This window comes from Diadema antillarum, unplaced genomic scaffold, assembly GCF_040938485.1.
Source record: "Diadema antillarum isolate AM-2024a unplaced genomic scaffold, OU_Dant_1.0 seq00000604_RagTag, whole genome shotgun sequence".
In the NCBI taxonomy this organism is placed as follows: domain Eukaryota; kingdom Metazoa; phylum Echinodermata; class Echinoidea; order Diadematoida; family Diadematidae; genus Diadema; species Diadema antillarum.
Genome location: NW_027271532.1, coordinates 1,572,056 through 1,597,500, shown reverse-complemented (window position 1 = coordinate 1,597,500; position 25,445 = coordinate 1,572,056). Strand labels below are relative to the sequence as shown.

Sequence of the window (25,445 nt, the reverse complement as noted above, 5' to 3'; positions counted from 1 at the left end):
TGCAAGACTGACTGTACACGTGTACGTGTAGCTAGAACCACGCACGATAGTAATGTTTTGGTAGCTCACGTGTGCATGGTGCGGCCAATGCGGCATACGGTGTGGCATGATCCCAGCCGGTCGTGTACGTACGTGATTGTATTAAACGTACATGTATTTTCATATCTAACTTGTGATAACAATATGTTTGATTACTTTTTCACATATGCTTAGCCTACAAAAATTATTTACCAATATGTCTGATTTCATTTTTATATGCATAGTCTACAAAATAGTTCATAGATTTACATGGATTATATGTTTTTTATCAATACCAAGAACCCTTTAAAAAGGTTAAAAAGCATGCACCAAATCTCATATTTTGATATTGAAAAAAAAAAAATCCACAACGCGGGAGGGGGGACACCCCCCTCCCACACCATCCCCCCCCCCCCCCTCGCGCGCAAGCGCGCTCGGGCTTGGTCGCTTCGCTCCCTCGCAAAATCTACCTCTTCAGGATTTCAAAATGTTGGCAAGTACGCTATATAGATAGGCTTGACTTTATAAGCTGTCTCCTGGTCAACAATTGCTTGTTATAAAACATGTCTATCACTGTTGCTAGTATTCCAGAAAAGAACAAGATAAATTTGAGGAATTGCTCAACCACTTCAGTATGACTATGGCTTCAGAGAAGTCAGTATCAGGTAACAGTTGTAACCATGCAACACATAACCAAGAACATGAGACACATACACGCAAACATATATTTGCATATAACACATGTAATATGTACACTCAAAGGTAAAACATAGTTTCCATATGCCTGCAGAAACTGTCAAATTTTTGCTCTAAAATGGACACACAGGTATACAAATGTGTGAAATACAATGCTGTGATAACACAATTTCAGTTGGGTAATGTCGAAAAAGCAAAACAATGGCCAAAAAGGTACACTGAAAGTATGGCAATCTCAGAGTATATCCGATCATGGCTGCTATGTAATATGTTATGAGGATCGATTACATATCAGGCCATAGCAGTATCCATTGATCTATCGCATGAGAGTGATTCACATTCCACTTGTTGGGAAATACTACAGTGGACTCCTGTTATAATGAAGTTCTCGGGTCTGGCAGTTTTCTTTTGTTATATTAAAATTTCGTTATAACTGAACAAAAAAAACAAAAACAAAGAGCGGAAAATGTTGCGGCCTTAATTTTTACTTCATTGTAATCGGAATTTCATTAAAACTGTGTTCGTTATAACGGGAGTGCACTGTACTGCTAGGGAACGATCGATCATCATGTCATAGGATAAAAAGTTGTGGACATGACAGAAATTATTTTACACTTATGATCTCAAAATATACAGTACTCTAAAACAACTCATTATCCTGGCAAATCCTGTCAGCCAGACAAGATTCTTGATAGACTATTTAGATATATACACATGTATTGCAAGCAAATTTGAAATAGTAGAAGATGAATTTTGAGCCCTTTTGTGAATTATGTTTTGTACGGACTAGAAAGCTAGTTTACATACATCCGGACCATCAGGGTATCATAAGACATTAGATGATATTCATCAATGTTGCAGGAGGCCTGAAGAAACTAAAAAAAGAGATCAATCACCTCGTTGGAAACACTATTGAAACAACTTGACAAGAAATGCAAATCTTTCAATGGTAAAAGATTGCACTGATCTGATCAGAGGCAATGCCTCAAAGTGTGGGCTATGAAGCCCCAAGGTGAAACAGTTTACCTACTTACAAGCAAGCTGGCCATAACCTGAACCTGGATTATTAAATGTTCCTGACCAAGGACACAGGCTAAATGATAGCAGTACACATTAGGAACATGTGAGAGCACTTGGTTTGTTGATGATGGTTTGGGTACAGCATCAGTTTGGGTTCATCTGATGTACCCTTGCCAATCAGACTGAATAGCATTCCTACTGGCGGACTTTCTAAGGCCACTTGAGAAGAACATTCTTGCTTTGATATATGGCTGGCTAACAAACTGGTGTATAAAAGCTAAATTCATAATCATCATAACATTTGGGAAATGACATTGTCATTGCATGTAAGATACAACAAAGCCAAAGACCTCTTCATTTGTTTCAGCTGTCTTTAACAAAAGACACTGAAGGAGAAACAGCTGACCCATCTAAACTAATGCAAAAAAAAAATAATAATAATTTAGTTCTAATTTATATGCAGAGCTTTAAAAAGATTTTAAGACAGTCCCATAATGGGCATAGAATTTCATTTCTCACTATGAATTAGACTCCATGTTACAAGATGAAAGGGACAATGTAGGTTCTCTCTGAAAACATGATATGTGACCCGCGACAACGGTTTCAGGCAAAAGTCGCAAGAGCAAATTCCCTCCTAGGCGGGGTACAAAGATTTTGACCATTATTTTTGTCGATTTAGGTTTTTTGCAGAAATCGAATCTTTGATATGTTTTCTACATCTTCACCAAATTTGATAGCATAAGACTTAGTTTTTCCTATCGAAAATGGAATTTTAAGCACCCTATGTTGGATCGCACTCGTCAGTTTCGAGCTTCTTTCGAACGCCGCGCCAATATCCCCAGCGTTGCTACGGGGCAGGGTCTCGCATGCGATTGGCTGGTGTGTCGCATACATTTACATAATTCGGCTTTCGGAGACACCAGTTGCAGCGTTTGGGGAATGCTTTGTCCACGTGTGCGCGATTACATGCTCCATTGTTCTTGCTATAGTGGTTTATATACGCTCGTTCTTTAGTGCGTGCTCTTCGTTTTTTGCTTTCTATCCAAACTATTCTACCGCAATGTTCGACAACGGAAGTGAACCAAAAATCATGTAGCATGACATAATCGTGTGAAAAGAAAACTGGATATTCTCAAATTTGTCTACTTGTACATGTAGTAAAAATTATGACAGCAGACTGACTCAATGAAAGGTAGATGAGAGGGAAGGAGCGGTCACATGTGACCAATTATATTCAAATACTACACGTCAAGATCGCACCAAACTAACGAGTTGTGTTTTTTTTTAATTTAATTAGCACCACCGAACAAAGCAACATAATTATGCATGTCTTGTAAAAGCAAAGCAAACAGGAAGCGTGACCCTTGCCAGTACTAGCAATTTTCTGCCTTCAAAAGGGTCGCCAATGATAAAGACAAATCAACCACAATGAAAACGCGATTTGTAAATGTGTGGATTCGCCGCCGCTCCTGTTACATGCACACGGTAATGGCATGTTAATGCCATTGCGTAATGCATGCGCCATACACAATACATGTACATGTACAGCATACGTGCAATTATCGTATTCGCCATCTTGAAAGACGTACTGGTAAACAAACACGAGCGAAATGCATTGTTTTTCGGCTCCATACGCTGAGCTCCGAGGAAGGTGCCCGGGAAATTTGACTCTCTCAGTGAGCCAATCAGAAGGTGATGTGGTTGCTAGAGGCGGAGCTTAACATCGATTGGCACCATCGTACGGATGGGTGATTCTCCCCTCGCATCGCCGTTCGGACATTGTCTTTGAGAAAGAGGTGAATCTTCAAAGCCTGTTTTCTTGCACTTTTGTCAGGCTAACAACTTAAAAAGTGCATCTTATTTCTCTTTCTATGCCCACTTATGATGCCGAAGAATGCAAGTGTTTTATATCAATGCAAAGCTTAGGAAATGGGCAATGTGATTCAGTGAAAAAATGCATTTTCAAAATTCCCGACTTTTGCCTGAAACCGTTGTCGCCGGTCACATATTTGTAGCTTCATCCATAATAATAAGTCTCATTTTAACACACTTCATGAGAATGCAAGTTCGACTTCAGGTCTGTTCCCATTAATTTCATGAAGGATGTCATATACACATACTGCCAGTTGCTAGTTGGCTTTTCATATTACAGCTACAGACTCGTTGTTCCATGGATAGCAACAGTGTGCCCGTATACAGAAGTCTAGCCCAAGCATACATGCATGCAGTTGACAAGCATTTCAGTAATAGAGGCTCCTTCTCTCAGACCGGCAAGGACTTAGACACAGCCTTCCCTGCTACTGATGTGAAAACTTTTGTGAAGAACTTGAGTCCAGTCTGTCCTCCTGGAATGTAGCTCATGACATACCTAGGCACACAGGAAAGTTACAAACTTAAGTATATCAGAGTGATATATACTAAAAAACGATGAACCAAATGAAACTAAGACACTCTATCATTAAGGCAGTCATTAATCAAGTCAGAGCTATTAAACAGTCGTCTTGATGAGTTTTAAATGACTTTGTGAAATTCAATTGCCAGGCTTTATGCAACTATTAGTTTTGAAAATAAATATGTTGATGACACATTTAACTATCAATACCAAATATATATAAATAAGTTAAACTATATTTTTTCAAATCTATTTATTCAAAGAGGTCCCAGAATGTCAAATGCATACCCTGGTATTAGCAGAATGAATAAATGGAACTAATACAAATTCTACATCTGGCTTCAGTATGAGGCATATCAATTGTTTCATGATTGTGTGGAGGAAATGGAAGTTATTTCCCAATAATTTCACTCTTAAGTCCTAAGGCAAGTTGAAAAAACGAAGTCTCATATGATACAATACTGCTATCAATTTATGAATATACAGTTTATTCTTTTTTGTTTGTTGAAAATAGCAGTAAATTCTTATTCATTGTCAGCATGGAATAGTTCTTGCATATGATGAGAACTACGGTACTCCTACCTCTGGCTGTTGAGTCCCAGTTTTATTCTTTTTTTAATGTTTTAAACTCACAAGATGTATTTCACACACCATTAAATATCGCATGTACTTTGAATTCATACTTATACATACAAATATATATCCTCCTAAGCTCTACTCTGGAAATATATATCAAATTCACTGTTCAAGCTGAATCTTTTTGTTTCAACTTACCAAACTAAGGCACACATTTGCAGAATTGCACAAACAATCGTCATCAAGGTGACATGTTTCTGTGAAAGAGAGAACAGAATTGACATTGTAAACTTGACTCCAGGCTTGATGCAGTAAATTATGCTACAAATCCTAGATAGAAAAGTGTGCATTGAGTGAATAAAGGGAGTAATATGAAAATAAAAAAGTTGGGCCAGCTCATTTCAGCTGTTCAAGGAGTGATGCATAATTTCTTATCTTTCTCTGCAGTATCATTGATTATAATATAAAATAAAATGAGCTTACAGGGTACAGTATTACATGATAATTTGTTTTTAATGTTTTTCTCCTTGGAACAATTACATAAAAAAAGGGCTATCTGCGAAGGTTGTTGTGTGACTGTTAGATGAGTTGTGGCTGTGTAGTGACATATCATGCTGTCAGTGTGATACAGATAGGTGAATAATCAGTGTGTGATATCTGTGACATGAATGAAACATGCTCTTCGTTAACAGGGTACACCACTTTATCAGGTAAGAAGTACTCTGCCTGACACTACCTGATTAAGCAGAGACTACTGTTTAAGCATTTATTATTGTTGTGATTAGATCACTAAAACAACACAATCTTCTTGAAGAAAGCACTTAAAATAACTTCATTCATTTTCTTGGCAACGCAAGGTACAGCGCTAAAAAACAACAACAAATAATTCAACAAGATGGAGAATTTCTAGCAGTACCCTAGGGTAAGAAATACACTGTACCACATCAGAAAGTGAAAAGAGCCTCGCATACTTCAACCCACGTCCAAAGAGTACCAAAATGTGATGACATAGCCATTCATCCCCATGGAAACTGGTTATAAACAGCTTCACCTGGCCCAGTTTGTGAACACTAGCCGGGTTCACACGTTCAAAATAGCGGGATGACGATCGCGCTCCATATCTCGAGATTTTCGCAACTGTCCATATGCTCCAAATTAGCGGGATAACGATCGCTCTCGGAATCTCGAGTTTTTGCAACTGTTCACACGTACAGAATTATCCCGCTAATTGCCAATCAAGATAACAGCAAAGCCTGCAAACTGGGTCACACAGAGCCCTTCTCTATCACTGCCTGCGCACACTTCTCTTTGCCCATTGTTGTTTGCGCGTCAGTGGTGTGGTTCGCGCGCTGTTGTTGTGGGGTGCCGAAGAGGTGAAGGACCTCTTTGCAGAGGCCTCGCTGTTGTGATGTGCGCATTGTATGATGGGATATAAAAACTCGAGATTCTAATCCCACCGTTCACACGTACCAGCGCGGGGCAAATTATCCCGCTAATTCATGAACTAGCACAAGATTTCTTGGGATTAGCTTCGCGATGCTTATCGCGCTAATTGTCGGGTTTTTTCTGTCCACACGTGCAAAAGAACTTGAGATATCGATCGCGATGCAAATCTCGAGATTTGTATCCCGCTAATTGGTGTACATGTGAACCCCCCCTACTTTTGTTGCTAACCATGCTTGCACCTGGGGGGCGTTTCATCAACGAGTTCGTCGGAGGTTTTCACCGACAAATTTGCTATCAGCCAATCATATGCAAGGATTTCAGTAGCTTTAACAGTTGTCAGTGTAAATCACTGACAAAAAGTTTCATGAAACGGTCCCCTGGTTCCACCCAAGCTATAACAAAAGACTGTGACATCATCACTTTGCTACTATATAAAGCAGGCAACAAACAGATGTGAAATGAACAAGCTGCCAAAAGCAGGCATGAAAATATGCAGACTTGAAATCTACACGCTGCTGAATGAACATAAGCAAGAATAAAATCTGGGACTTCTAAAAAGATGCAGACTCGCAGGCAACAAGCAGTAAAACAAAGGATGCTGAGATTATAACCACTCTTCTTGCTCTGTGATTCTTAGAATTCAAACAGAGAAACATAAGTCGCGGTCACACTGGCAAAACGTCTTTAAGTTTAACATCACAAACACTTCACCATGTTCGCCCTTCCATTCACAGTGGTGGCCAAACTTATAAAAGCTGAAGTTCTCAACATTTTGGTCAATGGTGCATATGTGCAACAAAGAAAAAAGCATGTTCCATCTGACAGCTAATGACTGTTATGTGAACAATACACAAACGTACATCTCAATGAGCGCTCGCTTCAGAGGCATCGCCTGCAAACAGGTGGTGGACTGGTCATGGGACAAACTTTGTGAGGTTTCAGCTACAAGAATTTTTCAGCTGGAGATCTATCACAGATATGGCTTTGCATCATTGGGAATACAATACACATTAAGGTCTATAAAGGTTGTTTTTTGTTGTTGTTGAAGATAACAATTTTGAGATGTGACTTACACATGAGTGTGCCTTATACATTGCAATCTACAGTATCAATCACAAAATACAATTATAGAATAAACAGATGGACTACAAGAAAACATATATCGGACACATGACGCCATGTAGCACAGAAAACGAGATATGAAGATGATAAAACATGCAAAAATGATGTACATAAAAACTAGTACAGTAGATATTATCCACTTGGCTTCATACTCACTATCATTGAGAAGTACAAAGTGGCAAACATGGTGCCAAAGTACGTAGCAGTAAATGGCATTCGTTCTTTTGAACAGAGGTGTCGTAGGTGATTCATAGGACCCCACAGAAGAGAGAAACTGTTATGGAGAGAGTGGTATATATCTGTTATAAAAATAATGTGCTGAATTCACTTCCACAAAGCATGACAATGAGACAAAAATTTTGCCATGAAGAAAATGCATATCTGACTGGACATTATCATCACTTCACATGAGCCCATTGAATATCAGTGTTTTCTGCAATACAGGTATACTGATACTGATTCAGACTTTGCTGACCAAGAAAATCTGTGTATCCAAATTAAAAGAATAACGAAACTGCAAGTACTAATGCTGATCCCATTGGGCACCTAGCTCTAGTAATGAAATCTTCTCTATGAAATGGACTCGTAATACATTGCTGTCTTTTCATTCCGCACTCAGGAATTTCTACAATTGTAATTCTGCTTTGCTGCCATACTTTGTCAAATCATAGCAGCAACAAGAGACCCGCGGGTCTAGCGCTCACCTGAGTATCGCAAGTTCACCTTTCACGCAGTCACTAATCTAAATTATTCACAGCTCTACCAAAATTTGACCAGGCATTCTGAAGTAGAAGATGAAAATGTACAATAAGGGCCCAAATTTTTAAAGATTCCTTAATTTGGGGAATTGGGGGCCCCCTGGGGCCCTCTGGGTGGGGCATGGTGCCCATTTTGATAAATTGAGATCCTGACCCCCTAAGGATGCTACCTGCCAAGTTTGACGAAAATCTATCATGAGGTTTTCAGGAAGAAGATGACAATGTACGATTCAGGCCCCCATTTGGACCTTCCTAACCAACCCCCCCCCCCCCCCACCCCTGCCCCCAAGAGGGGCACCCCTGGATCTCCTATGAACAAACTCGAAACTACAGTCATTAATGTACTCACTCATAGTATTATCTTAGCTGTATAACTTCTGATTCTAGAGAAAATTTTTAACGATTCCTTCATTTGGGGGGTTTGGGCCCCCCTGGGGGCCCCCTGGGTGGGACATGGTGCCCATTTTAACAAATTGAGATCCTAACCCCTTAGGGATGCTACCTGCCAAGTTTGGTGAAAATGGGTCATGGGGTTCTAAAAAAGAAGATAAAAATGTACAATTTAGCCCCCATTAGGACCCCTCCTCACCTCCCTCCCCTGGGTCCCAAGGGGGGCACCCCTGATTCTGCCATGAACAAACTTGAAACTGCAGTCATCAATGTACTAACTCATAGTATTAACTTAGCTCCATCACTTCTGGTTCTAGAGAAGAAGATTTTTAAAGATTCCTTAATTTTGGGGGATTTGGGCCCCCTGGGGGTCCCCTGGGGGCCCCCTGGGTGGGGCATGGTGCCCATTTTAACAAATTGAGTTCCTAACCCCCTAGGGATGCTACCTGCCAAGTTTGGTGAAAATGGGTCATGGGGTTCTCAAAAAGAAGATGAAAATGTACAATTTAGGCCCCATTAGAACCCCTCCCCACCCCCCTCCCCTGGGTCCCAAGGGGGGCATCCCTGATTCTGCCATGAACAAACTTGAAACTACAGTCATCAATGAACTAACTCATAGTATTAACTTAGCTCTATCACTTCTGGTTCTAGAGAAGAAGATTTTTAAAGATTCCTTAATTTTGGGGGGTTTGGGCCCCCCTGGGGGCCCCCTGGGTGGGTCATGGTGCCCATTTTAACAAATTGAGTTCCTAACCTCCTAGGGATGCTACCTGCCAAGTTTGATAAAAATCGGTCTTGGGGTTTTCAAGAAGAAGATGAAAATGTAAAAAGTTTACGCACGACGCACGACGGACGACGGACGACGGACGACGGACGACGGACGCCGGACGAAGGGCGATCGCAATAGCTCACTTGAGCCTTTGGCTCAGGTGAGCTAAAAATGTTACTTGCCATTTCTAGCAGTGTCAATTAAGCATTACTTTTTATTGTGAAGTATTGTTTAAATAGCTGTTTGAAGAGTATAAATATTGGTATTACTGATATGATTCAAACCTAGAAATTCAGATAACTTGAGCTGCCTGAATGTCATAATATACAGTCACCTAGAGATGTTAATGACTGAAAATGCAGAATTTATATTTTTTTTGAAAGGTAGAAGGGTTATATTTTCTGGGCAAAACAATTTGGAGTGGTCAAACAAAGATGTTTGTCAGCTGGCTGAAGGATCATGTCAGATCACAGCTGTTTCAAAATTATGCAAGACTGTAAAACAGTTAAGTTCAAATGAGGTGAATCCTTTTTGTAGCAGAGAACATTTATTCACTTCAATTTCGACTTTTGAGTTGACTTTTAAAAACTATCTTTTGCACACAACGTGATATCATCTTTTATCATATGACTAATGCAAAGTGGATTAAGTTGATTTAGGCAAGGTGAACTGCAATTGTCGTATATCATCACTGCAAATTCCCCTTTGTCAATTTACTAATAAGTGTACTGTAAAAGTGACAATTTTTGTGGTGTGGAAATTTTTGCACATTTTGCGTGAACCAGAAACTGGCATGAATATAAAAACATGCAAATAATTTTACTTGCTTTGTACCACTGTGTAATGTCTTGATTCCGCAGAATTAAAATCATGTGAAATTCATCTCACTTGGCAGAGCATAAAAAATTACTGGAGCAAAAATATCTACTTTAACAGCGTTTTGATATTACCTGCAAACAGAGAAAAGGCTACCCAGCGTATAGAGTAGAGCAAACTTCCTTGGCTTGAGGACAATCATAGGTGCAAAAGTCCATGCCAAAGCAAAACAGAAAATACCAGCAAGAAGGCAGCCAACGAATCCCATGATTCTTTGCTGTCGACTCTGCAGGATACATAAATGGAAATGAAAATAAAGATGAAATACAACTATTACACATAAAAAATAATGAAAGGGGATTTCTGATTGTCGTTAAAATGGAGTGATGAGCAATACTACTGCTCCTTCAACTTGTGTTACTCTGTACCGTTATAGAATTATTCTGCTTTAAAACAATGTAAACTTATGTCAGGTATACATTGTAACTGGGAATCTTCCAAAAGAAGAAGAAAAAAAAAAGATGATTCAACAGATAATGCATTGCTACGTATGTCACTGCATAAAATTAGCTATTGCTAGATTTTCAATGCTGAAGTCCTCCCCCCCCCCCCCCCCCACCACAGTATAATCTTGGTGGTGTCATTGTATGTGGTCATTACAACACTGTAACATAGCCTGAATCACAAAGCACACACAGACTGAAATTTACACACAGTTTTGAGCGATTCCTTCTTAACAGTAGCTAAGACTGAAATTGGATGAACAGAAAAGTTACAATCTATGTCACTATCTGACCTACAATAATATTTATGGAATTACAAAATTATGTGTTTTTTATTTTATCTTGAATTCGTTATAAATGCGCATCTTAGCTCAGGTGTCATGATGACATCAACTAACAACCTGATTTGTACATCTCATAACAAAAACAAAAAAAAAAAGCAAAAAAAAAACATGCTTTTGGTTTATGATTCAGAAACTAAAATCCCAAGATTTTGCACATCACATATACACACACACACATACACACAAAAGTGATATGTAAGACAAGATCTTTTTCGCATTAAAAAAAAAAAAGAAAAGAAAACAGAAAAAGTAGTGACAATTTGTAAGTAGGTCAATAGATGACATTTGGGGGCATGACATTATCATCCAGTTTTCTGTCTAAACATGGTTGCTGCTAAAATCACTGTTTTGCTCAAACATGTAACACTGTCAATTCCATTACTTTCTCAGTATTACCCCTTTCCATAAGAAGTCAGTGATGTTCACTCTACTGCCACTGGTCAAAAAAACTTTCACCTTACCAGTGAAGGGCATAGTGGATCCTTTTCAGCTTGACTGAACCATCCATTGGTCTCCCCACCATTATTTCCTTCCTTTGGTGCTCCTGTTAGCAAATTTCCACTTGCTTCATCACTGTGTCCATTGCTTCCCTTTGTACCAGAAAACCATGAAGTCACAGAGTTCAGCGTATTCTGGGCTCCAGAGGAAAAAGAGCTACTGGACTGGGAGCTGGACTTTGAGGACGTTGACAGGTATGACTGCAAGTCTGATTTCAGGTCTGTCATGGTTAGTTTTCCAAGTCAGGCTGCACAACAGAAAAGTGAAAAGGACTTCACTGTTAAAAGTCTACAGGTACAGTTCCAAGCAATTTGTGTGTGACAGAATTTGCATAGCTATCATATTCGGCAAATGTACTTCGATAGAGCACTACATGATGTAATTTTGTAGAAAACACATAGTTCATCTATTCTACAGTGTGCCTATGCTCCTCCTTCTCCTCCTCCTCTTCTTCTTCTTCTTCTTCTTCTTCTTCTTCTTCTTCTTCTTCTTCTTCTTCTTCTTCTACTTCTTCTTCTTCTGGTAATCTGCCTCCTTTAATCCTGCAGATTCTGGCAGATACATGTATCACATGTTTTGTTCTGTGTGTGTGTGTGCACCCACTTCACTTCTGAGTCTTCTCTTGTAAAGAGCAGGGTGAAACCCCAGTGAAGTGGTCACCCCCCCCCCCCCCCCCCCCACACACACACACATGCATTATGGTATAACTCCCCCTAAACACAGGACTAGTGCCTTTTAACTTGAAGTCTCCTCTGAAAGACTTGGCAATGAGGATAGAGTTCCTTGCCAGAGGGTACCAGTACTACTGGGATTAAAGCATCATTCATGCATAGAAGCACATTATGATCTCATCCACGTGGTCTTGACCACTCACCTCCTCCAAACACAGACCTATTAGGAACATATGAAATATAAAACATCTGTATCTTGTGGAATTCAAAGTTTTTCATGGCAATGGGGTTGTCTGTTCATGGATTTGAAGCTACCATACAAACAATACTAATTACTATAATTTGAGCAGGCACTACATTACTGGATGTGCCTCGACTTGAATGGAGCATTTCATACAAATCAATGAAATGTTACCCCTGTGGTAGAGCCCAGAATCCAAACCTAATATTGCTCACCTTATAAAGTAAGCATGGTCTACATTCATTTGAACGAATGAGATGACGTCAATCTCATTTTCTCAATCAAGCAACTTACTAAGTCTCTAAATTCTAATTTCTGAGTAACATCTAATGCAATGCAACAGAATTCTCAACTCAAACCATACGAAGAGCCAGGGCCAAATCTGAAAACAAACAAACAAATGTGAATCCAACTAGGAACTCAACCCACCCTCTGTGTTCAAGGGGTAGATCTAGATTATGTAATCACAATGATAAAATAATGTTTCTGCCTAATTGACTAAGTGTGCACTAGTGAAATAGATCTACACTGTGTCGTCCAACCAAGGAGGTTCTAGAGATGGAGTAACAACAGTGTTATTCCTTTTGATCCCATGTTTGATGCCGCTACTAAGAAATATTTGAAGCATGTGCCAAACAGGATCTGCCGCGCAGATACGAAGACAATTGACTCGTGTCTCATTGCATAATCACCAGCCACTTTCAAAGGAAGATACGTTTTTGTGATGGTAATTACTTTTCGCTAACCCTTCTTATAAAAGGTAGGTGGAACGGACACGAGGACGCGCGAATAGAAATTGAGCAAAGAATGCTGAAACAAAGATGAAAATTACTCAACTGGGCATACCCGGGCGCTAATCTGATATATCTATCAATAAAGAATTATACTTGAAGATTATTCCATCTTAATAGTTTCATTTGTGGAAATTAAGCAGAAAAGCGATAAAAGCAGCTTTCCAGGATGGTACAGTTTTAAACATTTTCACACGATACAGCTCTGATTTATACTTTTGCGCAAATTTCTGGACGGAATTGACTTTTGTATTACATGCTTTATCATTAAGTGAAATTTCAATTCATTTAATAAATAAATAAGCAAAATATGGCCAACATTATGATTAAACGTTCAAAATGAATCTTAATTCAGATTGCTCAGCAAGACGGCGGCGTTGAACATCGATCATCAAAGGCACAAGTGCACCTGTGGAATTCTTTTGTACATCAATAGAAATCTGACAACTGTTTGAATAATTACAGCCAGTTGGAACTCCATGTAAACCTCCTTGGTCCAACTGTGTCTTGTCTAGTCTTGCCAAAGATGCCCACAATCAATAGGTTGATCATTATGGCACTAGGGACATAGACCAAGCTTGACCTGTCCTGAGCCGCATTGACCTACCGTACTGTACTGCCATTTACACTGTAATTTCTTTTCTTTTACCTTTTGTTAAAAAAAAAAATGTCCAAAAATGGTTGGTTATTTTTTGACCCTTGACATACATGTAAATGTGTCAAGGATTGAAGCTGCCACGATTTCCTCTGGAAGACTGTTCCAGTCATTTTTCATGATTTTGAAACCTATGGTTTGTTGCAACTGATTGACAAATTGCCTGACATCTATGCAAATAAGCACTGAATTGACCAATGCTTTTAGCAGTACCCATGTCAAAAGAAATCATGGGCACAGAACTACTCGAGCTGCATTCAAACCTACGACGTCCGTATCCCCTGACAGGTGTCTTTATATCCACTAGATAACTAGGTCTAGTACTAGACCACCGAGCTTCCGCCCAACAGCCAAGTGCTGGTTCTGACTGATCCTTATACTATAGCATGCAGATGTTACAGTATTGTGTAATTATTCAAATTGTCATGCATGGTTACTACTAAAATCACTAATCAATTCAGTGCTTATTTGCATTGATATTGGGCAATTTGTCAATCAGTTGCAATAAAAAGAAACAACAGAATTTCATGAATTTGAACTAGTACCCCCTACAGCAGTGCTTACAATTGTCACATTATTTACCTCTGTCGTTTTATACGACGTACCTCCGAGTCTGGCATTATTACCCAACATTTTCACTTGTAAAGATCTATGACATTTTTACCCAATTTACACCTCTGACACTTTTACCTCCAACATTTTTAACACACATTTTTACCTCGGCTCTAACATTTTTATAACACATTTTTACACTGCGCCAAACCCTAACTGCGACCAGCCTAAATGCGAAGCGCTACCACATAACTGTGTGAAGGAGCATCTTGGGATTTGGAAATAACTGAACCCTTGAATCATGATCTGGCCGACACTGCACCGTCACTGATGTCAGCATCAGCAAGGTCAAGGATTCAGGAATAATCACGTACACGTACACTCCACTTCCACTCCAGTCAATTCTACAACACACTGTCTCAGCTGTTAAATTATGAGTATGACTATGATAAATTTTAGGCTGTATAGCCGAGTGTAAACTTGACTTACTGTAAAAGTGGAAATTTTCGTGCATTTTGCGCAACCGGAAACTAACGCGAAAATAAAAGCAGGCCGATATTTTTGCTTGCCATAGGCATATGTTCACTGTGCGTGATGTCTTGATTCCACGGATTTAAAAACATGCGAAACTCTTCTTACCCGGCCAAGCGCGAAAATTAGTCGCGCGAAAATACCCACTTTTTAACAGTAATTCATCAATGAACCTAGCCTGTACAGTGTAAATCGACTGTCAAAATGGTCAAGGAGTGTCAAGGGCATTAAGAAGATCTAACGTTAGTACAGAAGCCAAGCCAAATAGCTAAGTGATCTCAGCTCATCTCATCTCAGAGGATTTGTTAGAGAAAGTGCAGCAAAGAGCCACAAATCAACTATTCATTCCACATCTTCGCCACCTGGAACATCCAGACAGACTGAAAGCCCTGGGTTTGGAGACTATTACAGGAGACAAAGAGCAGAGGTTCTACAAATCTACAAGACCATGAACAGGATTGACCACCTTGATGTACACAATTTTTTTCAATTGGTTGAATTGATAATGATAGCTCCAGAACCAGAGCCAGAGGCCACTGCATGAAAGTCAGAAAACCCAGATCCAAATATATGTTGCTACAAAAAAAAAAAACCTTCTCTGTTCGTAGTTGTAACAATTGGAACTCTTTGCCAGACACAGCTGTCAGAGCAACAAGTGTTAATCAATTCAAATCTATCCTTGCACTTGAGAAACACTGGAACAGCCATCCCCTAAAGTACAGCCCATTATTATCAGTAATATTCAGACTCAATCAGAGGGATAATGAAACTGGCCTGGAGGGGCAAATAAGCAACGCTTTACGTCTCTAAAAATTACATCCAAATATGAAGTAAACTCCAATTATGATGAAGGAGTCGAAACTCAACAACTTTCAGTCTAGGTCCAGTCTTCACTACTATAAATTAGTAGTAGAGTCTCTAGATAGTTCCTGGTGCCTTACCAACAACATACGTAGCTAGCTAGTAATAATGAGCCGGAGGAGCTAGCTGGTGTCTATCTGGTGATCGGTAGCGGAGGTCGGTGACGGAGACGTAAACACACGTTGCACCCACCCGGTGGGCCGGGGCCAAAGTGAGTGGTGATATTGTATAGCATGTGTAGTGTGTGGATTCGTTGTACACCATCATCCCCTGTGAGTAGTCTACTTCCGTATTCTATATTCCCACACATACCGTACCCAGGCAATGGTCTATTCACATACGAGCATAACTACACGCAGCGCTGGCGACAGCGCTGCACCTCTTTTCCTTCGCGGACGTTGTTATCGTTCACTGTTTCCTTCATGAATATCTTTATTAATCGTGGAAAACTAAAATATAAGGAATTATCGTAATCTATGACCATCATTCAATAACCGGTATGCGATTTTTTGTTTAATTACGTCTAAAACTTACCGAAATCTATGGCTGAAATCAGGTCTGTAAACGTCCTTACTGCTTCACTCCTCATCTGCGTGTTATATGAATGGCATTCACTCTCGTATACTACAACGTAGGTAGTCGGGGCGGAAGTGATGAGATAGTCGGATGACCCCGACTAAAAAAGTTCAAATCATTGCCGGTGCAGCACGCGCGGATCTACTACAAGCTTTACGTAACACATGAAACGCACGGGCGCACGGGCGTACGTAAAAAGCAACCACTTCTGAATGCGCATGCGTAGTAGTTTGTTGCTTTTGTGAAGCTCTCGAAGGAAAAGTTGCCACCGCACGATCTACTCCGAAAAATTCAACAATAAGGTCTGGATACCAACAAAACGCCGAATTCAACTCAACCATCAGGAAAATACGCTGTAGGTAAGTGTTGCAAATTATATTACTCTTAAAATCATACAAAATAAAAGGTATTTTATGTGATTTTGCCGTCAATAGTGACGGTCGTTTACAACGTTGAAACACTAACACATGTCAGACCCTGTGCGCAGCACAGTGTCTGGTCAGGCTAATACGAGCATAAACTATAGTTTAGACTTAACATTGAACACGTATTAAAAACAAAAACAACATACGACCAAATATTTATGAAATATGATTACTGACACATAAGGTCAATTACAATTACAGAAGCGTATTCAATATGACTATTTTAAATTAGGCATTACCTTCTCTTCATGCAGAATGAAACTAAGACCAGCCGAAGATATGACAATGCAACGCGCTTGAATATCGCGCTAAAGTATCTGTGTCAGATCCTGTACTTAGGCATTGATTGGGCTTTCTCAGCTCCTGATGATAACGCACAACTTTACTAGCTCGCTTCCGCGAGGGCAACCGCACCACCTAGTTTCCGCGTACGACCACCGGGTACGAGTGTATAGAGCCTGCAGAATCACACCTCGCTCTCTGGCTGCTGCGCTGGCGGCTGGCATAATGCCCTTTCCTGCTGCTTTGCTCTTACACCGTAGCGTACCCATCGCATACAGTATTAGCAGCGAGTTTTGTATGTCATTCGATTGTGCATGCCCATAGACTCATCACTGAAGATTACAGTGTGACATTTTCGAAATATCAAGACAGCTCAGTGGGCAAGCACCGACATTTTGATTGTTTGTGTGTGCTTGCTCCAAGGGTTATTTTTCATCTAACGTCCAAGCAGTAAAGGCAAGCTCCTGGTCGGTCAGTGAGTCGTATATCAGGAAATATTCCGAATTTACACCAAGATAACTAGACTATGGCGTCTCGAAGGTAAGTCCCTGTTCTGTTGTAAAATAACCCACATACAGTATTCACAGCCACACAGCACAGCACAGCCACAGGGCCAGGGCCACAGTGCAGTGCACCATGGCATGGGCACAGAGTGTGTAGAAAATCTACACATTCATTTTGATGAATTTATGCTTTGATTAGAATCTAGAGTCTATGCCTACATGAATGTCAGATGTACAGTAGGGGTTACTACATGTAGGCGCTAGTGTACTTTCGCACCTGTTTGTCAAATGATCTCCAAACGCAAACATGCTCAAACTCAACCTTGCCTTCTTGTTATTTTTAATATTTAATTCAGTAACATAATTTCAATTTGTCTACTTCAGTACTTACATCTGAGTCTCCAAAGTCGAATAGAGTCTAGCTTTTAGACATCAAGTTTTAACACTTTTAGTTTTAGTATTTACAAGTATCAGAAAATTGTTGGAAAATCTCGATCACTTGAAATGCTGCTCTGTACACAAGCACAGTACGAATTAGACAGAAAGATCCGTCTGTCCGGAGGACTCTTTTATATTTTGCCATTTGCTGTCCTCCGTAGACAGACGGAAGGTTGCAGTACCCATTGCTGTGTGGATGTTCTTAACCACTGTCTCTATGGAAAATTGGGTGAGGTACCTCACCCTTCTCGATTGCGTCTAATTCACGGCCCTAGGTCGGCAAATTTAAGCTTGTATAGTGAAATTAGCTCTTTAAGAATACATTAAACTCACCAGATTAATGAATAATCCAAAATTTCAGTAGAATTTTCAACGTAAAACACAGCCTGTCGGGTCGTCACGTTCAAACTGCAGAAACATACACTATGAATCTATTAGCCAATCACATGCGAGGTAGTTTCTACGTGTTTGTTTTACTAAAACACGTACCTCGCATGTGATTGGCTTACAGATTCAAAATGGGGACTTACAGCTTGCGAACGGCGATGTTGCGATATCGATAAAATGTCTGCGTTATAACCGAGTTTATGTGAGTATTTCGATTGCACAATTGAGAAATTTATCCCAAATATTGCTGCATAATGTGTCATGTCATGTCAAACTTGTTTGAATGTAAAAAAGCTGTCTGAAATTTGGTTTATCTTAACGTTTGATCTGTGCGCGACTGCTCCACACAGGAGCCGCAATCATTGACTTCGGTCTGTATACGGAGGGGATCCGTGAAGCCAGACGCAGTCTCCGCGGAACATTCCCCGACGGACAGATACAGACCGATCTTTCGGTCAAAGTACGAATTAGCCTGACCAGACCGCTGTGCGAACGACAGCGGCTGCGTGTAGTTAAGTGCGAATACATTCAGCGCATGCTAAGGCCAGCCACCAGTGTCGATCATTTGGTCTGAATGTAGCGACACAACGGCTTTTTCTATGGGTGTTGTTGAAAAGCTAAATTTGTTTTTTTCTTTTCCTCAGCCAAGTCTTGCATTTGATAGCGGTTGTAGCTTCACAGCGGTTGAGCGCATGCGTGAGTGTGTGCTGCCACTTATCTTTCTCTTTCTTTTCTATCTTTTCTTCTTTCATTTTCAGGTAGAATCTTAATACCTAAATTTCCCTTTCCTTCCTATCAATCATTTCTTTGTGGTTTTCCCCTTGTCGAACTTTCTCAATTTCCTATTTAACTGTAGAATCTACTTTCTGCCTAATTGTTTTAGTTGTTAAATTCATTCTTCATGAAAATTACACATTCCATCAACTTGATACTGACATATTGTTAATCATTCCCCGGCCCTGCTTTCTGAAAGCGCTTAGATAGTCAAGTGCTCTTTCATTTTGCTAGAAAAGTGAATTTTTTTTGAATTCTCGTTATATTTTCTTTATATTGTTGTCCACACATGACATCGTAACCTCTAGTAGTTTCCTCATCCAGCGGTTCTAACACCAACATTTAAAAATTCTCAACTTTTGCATGGATTGTCCAATTTTCCTCAAGCTTTCACTGATGTGTTCTACTGCTTTCACTCAATCCACATTTCTCCTTGGGTTTTGGTTTCCTTTAAAGGGGATGGCTAGTAACTGAACATGGATTGTCCAATTTTCCTCAAACTTTCACTGATGTGTTCTACTGCTTTCACTCAATCCACATTTCTTTTTGGGTTTTGGTTTCCTTTAAAGGGGATGGCTAGTAACTGAACAGACACGTTACAGTGGGAATCAGTGGGAATGCTGGGGGATGATTGTTCCAATTCTTGTGGGATCCATTTAAGAGTACTGTTGTGTGAAAATCATTTGCTTCAGAATGGTCTCATATTCATGTAATGTGCAGTTTAAAGCCCTGTCACTGTACAGGCATGCTAACCTGGAAATATTAAACTGCACATTACTTGAATATGAGACCATTCTGAAGCAATGTAATTTTCACACAAGTTAATGTACTCTTGTAAATGAATCCCACAAGGATTGGAACAATCATCCCCCAACATTCCCACTGATTCCCACTGATCAGTTACTAGCCATCTCCTTTAAAAATAAAGGAGATAATTTTGTTTTCTTTTTCCGTCAGCTTGTACCTTGCCTGTACCAAGTCTTCCTGTATAGTTCTAGTGGTTGTATAATCAGCATAAAGACCTCTGGACAGAGCAGTTGTGCCTTGAGTTTTGTTGTCAAATGTGATGTTTGTTTGTGTGTGTGTGTGTGTGTGTGTGTATTCTTGTGTCTTTCTTTCTAATTCTATTTTTCCATCTTTCATTTTTCAAGTGCATGTTATCTTTCTCTTTCCTTCCTATTTTTAGACTCTTCTCTTTCTTTCCTCGCACCTTTTCTTTATTTCCTTTTCAATGTTATTTTCTTTTCATGAATATTTGTTCTTTGTTTCTTTCCTTTCATCTACCTACACATACAATTGTACATTTAGTTTCTTTCCTCTCTAATATATTTTTTCTTCTCACCGGGTCCTTCTATCAATATTACTGTAAAAATAGAAATTTAGGTGGTGTTGAAATTTTCACGCATTTTGCGCAACCTGAAACTAGCGTGAAAATAAAAACGTGAATATTTTTGCTTGCCGTATGTTCCAGTAGTTGATATCTTGATTCCGCGAAATTAAAAACACGCAAACTTCTTCTTGCCCTGCCGAGCACAAAAAATTTATTGTGCAAAAATATCCACTTTTGCAGTATTTTTTCTTTCCTTTTTCGTACTATACAATTCTTTTATTTCTTTAGTTTTCATTCTATCGTAATTTTTTTCCTTTTCCAACCCATCTGTCTCTTTCTTTCCTTCCTGTGTATGTTTTTTTCCCTTTTCATTCAAGGTCTATCCTAAAAATCTATTTATTTTTCATAAAGTGTCTTTTCGGTGTCTTTGTATTCATGTGGTACAGGTTTTCCTTTTCTCCTTTCCAATCCTTTCCCTTTATCCGTTTTCCCCATCTGTTCTCTCTTCTTCTTCTCTCTTCTTTCTCCTGTCTTCCCTCTCTTTCTCTTTGGCCATAATTTACTATTGCCTTGATCGACATAAAATCACATTTTTCATTCTTATTTCATTCAAACACACACACACACACTCACATGCAACACAGAACAACAAACCTCAATCAACTGCTTTGTAAACAACCAATACCACAAGACTTGGTCCAAGCTGAGGGAAGGGAAAAACAAGTATTATCTTTTCAAAGATACCATAGAAAAACTCTAGATGTGATCGCTGTTGGATTGCTACATTCAGATTCAATGATCAACTGTATCATGTGAGAATATGTACGGTTGATTTTGATGTGAAAATTCAGCATTTTGAGGATAAAATAGGATCTGAATTTGTTCAAATGGGCACCATGCCCCACCTGGGGGCCCTGGGAGTCCAACCTACCCCCCCCCCCCAACCCAATTAAAGGAATCTTTAAAAATCTTCTGTAGAACCAGAAGTGATAGAGCTATAGTTAATTAGTAATTAGTACATTGATGACTGTTGTTTCAAGATTGTTCATGAATGGCGAAATCAGGGATGACCGCCTTCCCCCCCCCCCCCCCCCCCCCCAACCTTGTTGTCGGGGAGGGTGTCCATGTGGGAACTTACATGTAAATTGTACATGTTCATCTTCTTCTTGAAAACCCGTCAATGGATTTTCACCAAACTTGGCAGGTATCATGCCTAGGGGGTAAGGATCTCAATTTGTTATACCCCCGCCAAACGAAGTTTGAAGGGGGTATATAGGAATCAGCGGACGGTCGGGCGGTCGGTCGGGCGGTCGGGCGGTCGGTCGGGCGGTCGGTCGGGCGGTCGGGCGGTCGGGCGGTCGGGCGGTCGGTCCGTTGCAAATCTTGCGTCGCGAACTACTTCCTCAGTTTTCAACCGATTCCCATAAAACTTGGCACAGATGTGTGCCTTGGGTTGTAGATGTGCAAGACATATTTTTTGACAGTACCCAAAAGTACGTTGCCATGGTAACGGCATATTATGGGCAAAAATGGGTACAAATCTTGCGTCGCGAACTCCTCCCACAGTTTTTGATCAATTTTTATGAAATTAGGTACAGATGTTCATCTGAATATGTTAATGTGCAAGACACATATTTCCGCAGTGGCAAAAAGTGCGTTGCCATGGTAACGGCATCTTATTGGTAAAATATAGGGCAAAATGCTTCATGGCAAAACTGCTTCATCAGTGTTCTTCCAATTCTCATGGAATCCATATTGAATGTTTGTCTTAGGATATAGGTCAGCATGACACATTTCTTGACAGTGACAAAAAGTATGTTGCCATGGTAACAGCTCACATATTATGAGCCAAAATGATGGAAAATTTTGTGTTGCAAACTACTTCATCAGTTTTTGCCCAATTTCCATGAAACTTGGTACAGATGTGTGCCTTTGGTTGTAGATGTGCAAGACGCATTTTTCAACAGTACCCGAAAGTACGTTGCCATGGTAACGGCATATTAATGGCAGAAGATCAAGGAAAGATCTTGCGGATTTAACTACTTCCTCAGTTTTTTGACCAAAGCTTATGAAATGTGGCACACACCTTGATCTTGGTGGGAAGATTTGGAAGACATATTTTTCGGACGTGTCGGAAGCTGCGTTGCCATGGTAACGGCATATAAATGGCAGAAGATCAAGGAAAGATCTTGCGGATTGAACTACTTCCTCTGTATTCGACTGAAGCTCATGAAATGTGGCACACACATTGGTCTTGGTGGGAAGATGTGCAAGACATATTTTTTGGACATGTCGGAAGCTGCGTTGCCATGGTAACGGCATATTAATGGTGGAAGATCAAGGAAAGATCTTGTGGATTGAACTACTTCCTCAGTATTTGACAAAAGCTTATGAAATGTGGCACACACAATAGTCTTGGTGGGAAGATGTGCAAGACATATTTTTCGGACGTGTCGGAAGCTGCGTTGCCATGGTAACGGCATTTAAATGGCAGAAGATCAAGGAAAGATCATTCCTTGGGTAAGACTGTCGTCACGGGGCGGGGGTATTAATCACCTTAAGTGATATTTCTAGTTTAACTTGGCACCATGCTCCCCTTGGGAGCCATTGCCCCCCCCCCCCTTGAACACAACCAAATCAAGGAATACAACATCTTATCTTTTAGTGATCGTGAATTCTGTAATCTCATTGGTCAATCAACCACTGAATATATCCCGTATTCCGTGATAAGGTCATATTGTGCGCATGCACTAAATCCACCACTGAATATATTCCGTATTCCGTGATATGATGTCATAATATGTATGCAGCTAGCTGCGCATCTACCAAAGACGCTTATAGGAAAGTGCGCGCTAATCCTGTACAAAACAAATGGACAGCGCGCGGTCCTCAAGCGTATTACGCACATTACCTGAGACCACAAGACGCTTGATAAACGACAACAGCCATGTCTACACCTATCCAAACACTTGTAATTATACTAACTACGAGCGTAAAAATTCCTTCCCCTAACCACGACAAAACTTCGATGCCATTCACACCAACATGCAGTTAGCAAAACCTCAAGGTAATGCTAACTACGATAGAAAATAAAGGGCGCTAGTTCGCCCAAAGGGTTGCGTGCTATTGTGGAAAAAATTGAGCGTCATGGTTAACAAAACTCCGTTCAAAGCGCGCTGTGGGGGGCATTCCTAAAACCACGACGAAACCACGACAAAGCCCTAAGAAATCTTATGGTGTTGTTGTGGTGTCTTCGCCTTAAGGTTTTGTCGTGGTTTTCAAAACTACATGCGTCCACATCTACGCTAACTTGGAGTTTAGTGCCTCGTAGTTTACAAAACCAAGGTGTGAACCTCACTAACAACAGCAGCAGCAACTTCAAAGACAGCGCGTCTCAGGTGATATGCGTCTTAGTAGCTAGACGAGCATGTCTTTGCCTGTACGTACATGTATTTGTATGCGCGCATACAATAATCAGCTCGCAAGACGTAGGCCTAAGTCAACATGGTCATGGCTTACAGCCGGCGATTTCAACATCATTCACGAGGGGAAATCTGCGAGAAGAAGGTTAGCACTTACACTAAAAGATAAAATCGTTACCCCTTGCTTTTTCTTATGAAATACGGGAAATATCTACGGTCTGGTGCCATATTCCATTCGGCCTCTGGCCTCATGGAATATGGCACCAGACCGTAGATATTTGCCCGTATTTCGTGAACAAGCAGGGGGTAACTAATATTCTTATATAGAGCCAGAAGTGATATTTAAGCGAAGTTAATACTAAGTTTGTTCATTGCAGATCCAGGGGTGGGGGAAGAGAGGGGGATCCAAATGCACACCGACAGTAAATTGTACATTTTCATCATCTTCTGGGAGACAACATGACAGATTTTCATCAAACCTGGCAGGTAGCATTCCTAGGAGGATAGATCTCAATTTGTTCAAAGTGATAGAGCTTAAAGTTTGTTTGTTTGTTCGTTTTCAAACTGCATGGTCAAACTTTATAAGTACAGCGTACTTGGCAGGTATCTTTACCAATGTGATGGAGTATGCAAATGGACATTATGCCCCTTTAACTCTCACCTTAAAACATTGCAGGGGCCCCCTAGCTCTCAAAGCTGCCCCCTCCCCACCTCCAAGTTTGCAGTGTTTTAAGGTGAGAGTCTGCAAGAATGCATGGAAGGTGAACTTGCGATACTCAGGTGAGCGCGAGACCCCTGGGTCTCTTGTTACTGATATTGTCTCTTTAAGGGAAATGATACATAAATTATGTGGATTGAGTGAATACAGTACAATATTAGTAGAAGACATCAGTGAAGTTTGAGGAAAATCTGACAATCTCTTCAAAGGTTTGACATTTTTAAAGTTTTGATACTTGTACCTCCATAGGGGGATGAGAAGACTACAACAGGTTAGGATGTCACTGTACAAAGTGTACTTGTAGGAAATTGATGTAAAGAAAATATAAAGAGAATTCTGCAAATTTGTATTTTTATGAAAAGTTAAGTACTTTGGTACCTATTCTCTTGGCTTGTTGCTGAAGTGTTTGTTAAGGATGATATTATTCCCCCTGCTAACTGAAAGAGGTAAATCAAGTACTCTTTCATTACGCTAAAACAAAATTATGTTAAAAATTATGTTCAATGGACGATTCTTCATATCATCACAGTGATGCCATGGTGTCCAAAATGTGTGAAAACTTGTCACATATTTGGACACTGTTACATCCACAACCAATTCATCAAAAGTCAGGGAATCTAGAGTATTTGTTTATCCCAATTTTTGTTGCATTGCATCAGCCAAGTATCCCATAGTAATCACACCAATGCTTATCATAATTAGTATTACTGATGTGCTGTAAAACCAAAAATAAACAGTTGCAGATGTAACATGGACACCGTATCTGCATTACAATGTACATCTGCAAGCCCAACTTTTGTACAATTTCTAATACAGTGAAACCCCGTTGTAACGAGTTCGGTTATAAAAGGAACCGCTTATAATGAGGTGATCGCGTCGGTCCCGTTTTCCTTTGCGTGTAAACCTATGGCAGAACGAATCGGTAACAACGAGTTCGGTT

At 40.1% G+C, this 25,445-nt stretch overlaps 2 protein-coding genes across 2 annotated transcripts in view; one reads left to right on the top strand and one right to left on the bottom strand.

Moving 5' to 3' along the window:
• Positions 1 to 3,246: 3,246 nt before the first annotated feature.
• LOC139735874 (uncharacterized) lies at positions 3,247 to 16,928 on the bottom strand. The gene is made up of 6 exons (XM_071646623.1): positions 16,891 to 16,928; positions 11,312 to 11,595; positions 10,138 to 10,289; positions 7,427 to 7,544; positions 4,901 to 4,959; positions 3,247 to 4,102 (listed from the first exon to the last, which is right to left on the bottom strand). Exons 2-6 carry the CDS (start codon positions 11,573 to 11,575, stop codon positions 3,997 to 3,999), a joined length of 699 nt encoding a protein of 232 aa, XP_071502724.1. The 5' UTR covers positions 11,576 to 11,595; positions 16,891 to 16,928; the 3' UTR covers positions 3,247 to 3,996.
• A 208-nt stretch (positions 16,929 to 17,136) lies between these two features.
• The window catches only part of LOC139735873 (tyrosine-protein phosphatase non-receptor type 11-like), a 59,634-nt gene continuing 51,325 nt past the window's right edge, over positions 17,137 to 25,445 (top strand). Inside the window, exon 1 of the mRNA XM_071646622.1 lies at positions 17,137 to 17,473. Coding sequence (XP_071502723.1) covers positions 17,460 to 17,473 — 14 coding nt within the window. The 5' untranslated portion in view covers positions 17,137 to 17,459. The remainder of the gene's footprint in view (positions 17,474 to 25,445) is intronic.